At 51.3% G+C, this 8,507-nt stretch overlaps 1 protein-coding gene across 1 annotated transcript in view; it reads right to left on the bottom strand.

The window, feature by feature from the left end:
- The window catches only part of Hmgcll1 (3-hydroxymethyl-3-methylglutaryl-CoA lyase-like 1), a 36,777-nt gene extending 32,428 nt beyond the window's left edge, over window positions 1–4,349 (bottom strand). Inside the window, exons 1-4 of the mRNA XM_013019057.1 lie at window positions 4,217–4,349; window positions 3,774–3,832; window positions 1,935–2,015; window positions 1,598–1,705 (exon numbers count right to left, since the gene is read on the bottom strand). Coding sequence (XP_012874511.1) covers window positions 1,598–1,705; window positions 1,935–2,015; window positions 3,774–3,832; window positions 4,217–4,349 — 381 coding nt within the window. The remainder of the gene's footprint in view (window positions 1–1,597; window positions 1,706–1,934; window positions 2,016–3,773; window positions 3,833–4,216) is intronic.
- Between the last annotated feature and the right edge of the window lie 4,158 nt (window positions 4,350–8,507).

Below are 8,507 nucleotides of genomic sequence, written 5' to 3'. Positions count from 1 at the left end.
GGAGGGTGCGGCGGGGAGGGTGCAGGAGTCTTGTAGACCACACAAAGTCTGGAGGTTTTGTGTTTTGGATAGGAAGGAGGGGAACTATTAAAGAGGGCAGCTCTGTCAGAGGAGACTGCGCAGAAGCAGGGAGGATGTCGCCAGCCTCGGCTGTCCGCGAGAGGCTGTGTGGCCTCCACTCGGTGCGGGTGGTGCTACCAAATCCACGGGATAGGAAAGCAAAGACAGGCAGAGGCGCACCGGGGACCGAGGGGACCGAGGAGTCACTAGTCACCGTGCCTGAACCCAAAATTGTTGCGTGGAGCTCCTGGGCGCCTCAGGAGCTGAGCCCTGGGCGGGAAGCCCTTGGGATAGCGCAGAACACGGCTCTTCAGAGGAGGCAGGGGAAGCTGCTCACCCTCTGCTGTCCAATGAGCACGTGTGGGCAGGAGCCCTCAGCAGACCCCAGCCCTGCCGTGGCTCCCGCAGACCTCAGCAGACCCCAGCCCTGCCGTGGCTCCCGCAGGCCCTCACCAGACCCCAGCCATGCCAGCCCGCTTGCCGCAGACCTCCTGACCTCCAGCTCCGAGACAGGACAGGCAGACCTCCAACGCTAAGCCGCCCGAGAGCACAGTCCCGGGGCGGCCGCTGCCCCTGAGCGTGAGCGTGAACAGAAGGCCAGAGCTCTCGTGGAGAAGCACGTCCAGCATCCCAGTGGGAGGCGCTGGGGTCAGCATCAGGCAGCATGGGTTTGATTTTTAACCCAATGGACTTAGGTGGTTGGCACACAATCAGCTCAGCAGAGAAAATGGGACCAGAGCTAGGAACGTGTCATCTCCACAGAAGGGGCCACCGATACCGCAAGGACAAACAAACAGAGACCAGGAGGAGGAGAGGACAATCGTCAGGCAAGAACCCCAGCCCAGTGGTTACGAAAGGATGTGGAGAAGCTGGGGCCGTGATTGACCGGCCGAGGAGAGAAGGGACACCAAGAGAAGGAGACCAAGAAATCCATTAGACCACACGGCCCTGAGAGACAGGCAGCGTGGAGCAAGGGCAGGCGCACTGGCAGCACACGAAGCCTGTGCTGGCTTCCAGTCTCCACTGGGGGCTCCATCCTGTGCTCAGCGAGTCTCAGAACCCGTTCTTCTTCCATGGCCTGTACACACTCAATAAAGCCCAGCACCGTGCCGTTCTCATGGACAGCTCCTGACCCAGTGCCTCACCTCCGACGCTGCCTCCCTCCCCATCACCATGACAAAGTCGATTGCTAAAAGAAGCAGAGACTCAAGGCCTGCACTTCTCACCCAGGGCCGAGGCTCCGGGGGGAAGCGCCCGGCCACTTACCACACTGCCCTCTGGTGAGGCTCGGACGTGCACCCAGTGGCTGGCAGGAGGCAGCCCCAACATGGTGGCTACAAAGGCCCGTGGCCCTGGCTGCAGGTCAGCCCCACCCATGCACAGGACCGAGACTGAGTCCACACAGGACCCCACGCACAAGGCTTCCTTCAGTCCTGCTAGTCTGTGAGCTGGCAACAGTGTGGTGTCAAGGGGGCACTCCCCACAATACTGAATACACTACGTTCAGGACGTTGCATGCGAGAGGCTACGTACGCACCTGTGGCACCCATCTTGAGGACACAAAGCTGGTCACTTCTATCGCAGGCAAGCCACTCTGGGAAAGCTGATTGATGAATTCGATTTTTATATCTGTAGGAACTATAATCTGTGAAAACATAAGAGGGTATTTTTGTAAGTTAATTGACGTAAGGTCTGTTGAAGCACGAGTAGAAAATGACTTCCTGGCTGAAAAGCAAATACAGTTTATAAATTCCAGAAGCCGTGGGCAAAGAAACATATACAAATCCATGAGCCTTTGAAACCTAAACAAGTGTCAGGGTTTGGGCTTGGAACTTGGGATGTACTCTGTGAAGCCGAGATGAGCCTGAACCTACCTTCTCATTCTGCAGCCCATCCCGAGGACCAACTTCCACAACTTTGACACACTGAGGAAGTCCAGACAATGGAGGCGATTCCTGAAACGCAACACATGAGAACAATAACACATCACCGGTGGACTTGACAGGTTAAACAACTGCACTCTGCTAAATTCACGCTCCAGAAAGTTCAAACAGTGAGGAGGCAACATAGAGAAAGAATTCATGTATCCATCGATGCTATTGGCAAGAAGCAGGAGTTTATTTCTTATAACCAAGTGGGATTCCGTCTGTCTATGATTAAAATTCAAAGTAACTCATCCCCAAATGAATAAAAATTCCCAAAATAGAACAATGGATTAGGTAATCTACGCAGGATCTAAAGAGCAAATGTGTTGAACAATTTTGAGTAAATTTGTAATTGTACTATTGTTATCACTCATTAGAAAATCCCTGTTGGGACACTGGGGACTGACACCTGTAACCCCAGCTATTCAGGAGGCGGAGATCTGAGGATCGTAATTGGAAGCTAGATGAAGCAGAGAAGTCCCCATGTGAGACTCTCATCTCCAAATGACCAGTCAAAATCCGGGAGGGGCGCTGTGGCTCGCAGTGGTAGAAAAGCACTAGTCTTGAGCAAAAGAGCTCAGGGACAGCACCCAGACCCTGAGTTTAAGCCCCAGGATCAATTAAAAACAAAAACAAAACTCTTTTGTCAGCTATGTATCTCATGTCCAGAAAGAAATGCAGAATAAGAATTTGAACACACACCATACACACACACACCCCAAAACAAATAATCCAATCCAAAAATGAACAAGTACATTCCACTGGTATATTGCAAAGGAAAAAGCACAATCTTTAACTGTTTTACAATGTAAACCAAAACTACACTGAAATTTTATCTCAGCACAGTCAGCATGGCTTCCATCAAAAGAAAAGAAGATGTAGTGAAGATGGTGAGGAAACGTGTCCTCACGTGCTGCTAGTGAAAATGCAAATGAGCCTAGTCACTACGGGAAGTAGCGTAGAGATTCTGTGCAAAGTCAGACGGGCTAGGCAGGGGGGTCGCAGGCCTCTGTGATTCCCAGGTGCTAAGGAAGCAGAGGCAGGAAGATCATGAGGAATCAGGAGTAACTAGTGAGAACCCACACAAACAAAAGAAACCAAAGGACCGAGGGCATGGCTTGAGCTCCCTCAGGGCCCTGCGTTCAAGTCTCGCTGTTAGCTTTATTTCCCCATGGTGACTCACACGTGCATGGGTCATGATCAAGTCAGATTGACCTCATCCCCTGCGCGCTCTTCTGTTGTCTTTGTCTCTTGTCAAGTGTGATGATTTGATGCTGGCTGTTTACCCAGTGTCCCTCTCCGTGGGCATCAGTGGGCACTTTGGAGGTGCCCACTTCTGGGCGCAGGATGCAATTTATGACCAAGGAAAATTGTTCCGCAGCCTTTGGTGTGCCCAGAGCCCTGCCTGGCTTCATCAGCATCGTGTGCTAAGTCAATGAACATAGCCAGATGGCCCGAAGGGGCTTCAAGACAGCATCATCCACTATTTCCACACACTTGAGCGATTCATGAGCAAAAGGGAATGGAGACGTGTCCACACCTCCTGTGCGGGTTAGTGAACTTGGGAGGGATGAGCGGGACAAGGCAGGTTTGGTGGACCATCACGAAAGCATGCCTAATGGTGGAGTGGTTATAACGTGAACTGACTGCAATAACCAGGAAGCAGAGAATGGAAAGACGGGCCAAAGAGGAACGCTCACTCTCCTCTCTCATCACATCTAGTCCTAAACATCCCCAAGTGGAACAAAAACAAAAAGCCAGGCAGCCCTAAACACATGATCTCCTTACCACCGACGGTGACGGCTTCCCCACAGGCTCATCGTAGGCATGGGCCAGGAGCACGTCTCCTTCACACCAGAATGTTCACCCCAAGAAGGAACATGGTAATGACAACATTCCCATGATCCGCCCAGCACGGCTCCGTGTGCCACGAGGAGAGCGAGCAAGGCCAAGCAGGGGCTCACACCTGTAATCCCAGCTCAAGGAGACTCACAGCCCAAAGCCTGGCCTGAGCAAAAGTGAGACCGTACCTGAATAACTAAAGCAAGAGGCTGGGGGTGAGGTCCAAGTGGTAGAGTGCCTACCTACCAGGTTCTCCCCCAGAGAGGAGAGACAAGTCACATCTCCGTGCTCGTTTGATACGATTTTAGATTCTTCTTGGTTCTATGCTGCCCTCTAGTCTTTCTAGACAATCCTAATCCAGTGACAGAGAACGCCCCGGAACAACTGACTGGCAATGATCGTGCACGGAGTGCCCGTGATGCACTGTGCTGGCTGCTGGGTTTGGAGCGAACTGTCAGCTCCGGCCATGCGCACATTCAACACGGGGTAGCGGAGGGGCCGCGTGCACACGAAGCCTTCCATTCTCTGTGCTGGCACCACGTCTTGGCGAGCTCTCCCCCACGTCGCACACCTGTGAGGCTCAACACCAAGCCGGGCAGCAACACTGAGGGAGGGGCCGACCTCACCAAGGGGTCTCTCCGGATGGAGTAGGTAACCTCGTGCTAAGACCGGTTTAAAGACACAGCTGCAAGAAAATCTTTGCAGGAAAGCAGAGGCATTCTCCCTCCCTAACCTTCCCTTGCATGAAACCTTGGCGTCACCACAACGTACAAACACTTGCTGGATGCTCTTTAGGGAGCCGATGAATAGACGATTCATAGGAGAAGTTTGCTGGCCTTTCATTGATCACACGTCACGTTAGTTAGGCAGATGGAATGAACCACATTTCAGCAGCACACAGCTCGGCCGCCCGCGGGGACGGGGCGGGGCGGGTCACTGAACAGAGAGAACTAGCGAATGACTTGTAACTCACAGCATAGACGAATACTTAATCAAAGTTCTCATCATATGGAAGAAAATTAAAGTTCATTAGGAAATTATAGAAGTAATGTAGGGGGAGGGGCTTCTTTCTAATGCAGATATACAAACAAAACAATCTTAAATACTCAGCATAGAATTCAATTGGTCAAATAGTCTGACAGATGCTACAGAGAGAGCCTGTCTCTGTAGGGCAGTCCTCCTCCTCCATTCACACACGATCACATGCAGTCACACAGCAATTGCATACATTCACATGCAATCACACAGCAATCACACACAGGCACACCACAATCACACGCCTTGACATGCAGTCACACATAAACCGTCCTCACAGGAGCCCGGGCATGCTCTCCAGGAGCTTTTCAGCACAACCATCTGCTCCACAATCGACTACCGGGAGATCTCACCCCCTAGCTCCAGAGATCCACGAAGAGCTGAGTCTAGCCAACAGGGCGACATCAACTTGCTGTCCTGGGGTAGTGGGAGACTTTCCTATCGCTTGTCTGTCCTTCATATGTGACATACACAGACAAAATATGCAGATCCAATTGTTTTCTCTTTGTTTATTCATGTGTTTTACACTGAGGCCTGACTTGATCAAAGAAAGCTTATTGGGATGTAGACATTGGTTTTAGAGGAGTCACATTTCCACAATAACAAACGATCCACACTTGTAGCTACAGTTCGAATACCACCACTGATGCAAACCTTGGAAATTTCTTACTAGAGCAGGCTAGTCATTGCAGTCGTGAAAAAGTTCAGAGACACACATCCTGGACATACTACCAACTATGGCACAAATATGGGGAACTATCGTTCAAATTGAGAAGAATGCTACTCAGGAAGCCCAAGCAACAAGAGCATGTGTGCAGCTAGCCCAGGAGACTTCCTGAGACCCTGCTTCAAAAGAAAAGGGGGAAAAAAGAGCCCGTGGGGGTCACACAGCCCAGCCACAGAGCCCTTTGCTAACACAGGGCGGCCTAGGCTCCCTCCCGCTGAGATGGAATTCTGGTGCTGGACAGGTTACATGAGAGGCTAAGCGATTTGACGTGGTGCCTAGTGAAGACTTAGTACTTGATGCGCTTCTGTTACTTGCCTTTTGTACGGGTCACTTGATGACCCAGAAAGGTTCTTTATGATAAATTAACAATTTAAATACTCCATGTATTGTTTAGAAATGCACCCACTGTATGCACGTTTCAATGAAAGAGATCATTGTTGATGGAACAGTGGATTGCTTTCTGCCCTGCTTGCCACAATCAAAGAAATACATGGAAATTATTCAAGATCTTTCAGCCAGGACCACAAAGCACTTCAGAGGCGTGAGGCCAATCCGGCCTTGCCAACCCTCCTGCGCCTCCCGGCCGCCGCCGCCGGCCCCACCCGACCTGTTCCGCTTGGCCACGCCAACCTGACTCTGAACCTCAGAGCAGCACCAGAGGCCCCCTCCGCCTCCAGCCTCCCTCTCCTCTGCCCTCTCCTCCACCAGAAGACACACAAAAGCCCAATTCAAGACCGGCCTGGATAACGCCATTCATTAATACAGGAGTCACAGCAATTCACTTGCCACAAATGTGTTTGTGGAAAATATGCTGATGTAGAGGCAAGATAAAACATAATGCTAGTTCTGATTTGCACCCTGTGCTCAGGGGCAAGCGAGTCGTGGAAGCCCTGTCACCTCTTCAGAGTCGGGGTTCGGCTTCTCTCACTCCAGGACTTGGCCTCTCCCCCTCAAGCACAGCTTGGAGTCTCCATGTTCCGATCATGCAGATCTCCGCAGGATACAGAGCTGGCAAAGGAAGAGCACAGCTAGGCTTCCTCATCCCAGAGCGAGGTTTGAGTTGACCATGAGCCGAGTAGACGCCACACGCCTTTCTATAACCCAGCTACGCACGCTGCCATCCCTTTGGGGCGGCGATCCCTACACTCCCTACTAAAATGTTTATCTTCACAAGGCCCTGAGTGCTGCCACCTCCCCAATCCAGCAGCATGAAGCCACGAACAAACTCCTCTCCACTTCGCTGTGCGTCTTGCTTCCTTGGTTGTCCTGTGCTACCACAGAGGTGTCGATTTATTTGTCTGATGTTTGCTTCTTCCCCAAGACTGAGGTCCCCATGAGGATATCGACTCTGGTAGGTTCAGTGTGTGTTCCTCTTCTTACAACAGAGCCTGGTGTGCAGACAGTGCGCAAAAATCACTTACGGAAAGAATACATTGAAATGATTCCCCCAGAGTTCACAAACATGTCAATTTTTCTAATCACTTAGTCATATGAGGGAGGATGTCATGTTATGGCTTCAAAAATCCTCTCCACATGGCCCCCGACCTCCGATACCCTGGAGAAGACAACTAGCATCAGTATTCCTTCAGGGCTTGTCCAAGGAACACCCTCAAAAAACACATTGAATGGGAGACACATGTAGTAAGAAAGCTCCTCCAAAAGGAAGGTAAGTTGAACACCATTTTCTTTTCTAAAAACAGGCTTTCTCCTGGTCCTGGGGTGAGTCGGGTAGAGGTGCATCTTTATATGGATACCAACTGCCAGAATATCAAGATGCTTGAGCCACCATTCCAAACGCCTTTCAGGTCACGGGATCATTGGAGATACTTTATGTCACAGGCTGAAAAGATCCCGGTCATTGCCAATAAGATCAACCAGGGGCCTGTGGCGCTTGGTGGTTATTGATAAGTTTGGTTCCTTGATTCCTTCATTTGGTAAGTTTCAGCATGCAGCAGTGTGACCAGGACACTCAAAAGACCACTGTTTCACAAATGTACAGACGTCAGAACAACAACTAATATGGATAGGTAGGCATAGCATAACGCTATGAAGAGAAAGCCTATGAGGACACAGAAGAGAAACGTGGTCACAGGAGACATGTTGCGTTTTCAGAGAAGATCAGAAGATGGCAGCAAGGGTGCAGAGGTTGGGGGACGGCCGGTACTTGCATGGGAAACGCTAAGGGCTAACTGTTCCAAGAAGAGCCAGAAGGCCAGACACGAGTGGAAAAGGCTGGAACTGGAGCCACTGAGAGGGCCTGGGTAAAGATATTATTTGGGGCCATGGACAGGCCCTGGGGTATTGGAATAGAGAAATGGCGCAGTGTGAGAGTAGATCGAATGGGTCTGTGGGCAGAAACGGGAAGACTATGAATCAGGAGGCTGTAGAGCTAATCCAGAGACAGTAGCAGGCTGGATGGGGAGGGTTTGAGAACACAGAGGAGCGTGAGGGGCCGGGAACACGGCCACGCTCCCCTGACGAGTCCCCCACTCACAGGCTTGCACGCACAAGGCATGACCCCACATCGCCAGCTTGCCTGTGGATTAACGACCTAATGTAGAGTCGGGACCCTGGTGAGCAGAGAACAGCGCTCGTGTCAGAGCACGTGAGTCGCTGGACTCATTCGAACCTGCGTCTCCTCTCAACTCTCCCCACCTTCCCTCAGAACACGCCTGCATAGTCTCCACAGGAAGCCGCTTCAGCCTTTATAAACCGGACACCACCACCCCAAAGACGCCAGTGCCGCCCTCTGTGCTGCCCACGAGTCTCAAATCCAGACCTCAATAGACACTCATTTACACTGACAACCTCACACAGATACACTCACTGACACCAACATCCTTACACAGATAGACACTCACTGACACCAACATCCTCACACAGATAGACACTCACTGACACCAACATCCTCACACAGA

Source organism: Dipodomys ordii, unplaced genomic scaffold (genome assembly GCF_000151885.1).
Source record: "Dipodomys ordii isolate 6190 unplaced genomic scaffold, Dord_2.0 Scaffold44, whole genome shotgun sequence".
Taxonomy (NCBI): Eukaryota; Metazoa; Chordata; class Mammalia; order Rodentia; family Heteromyidae; genus Dipodomys; species Dipodomys ordii.
Note: the sequence above shows the minus strand (reverse complement) of the source record. Positions and strands in the feature narration are given on the sequence as shown.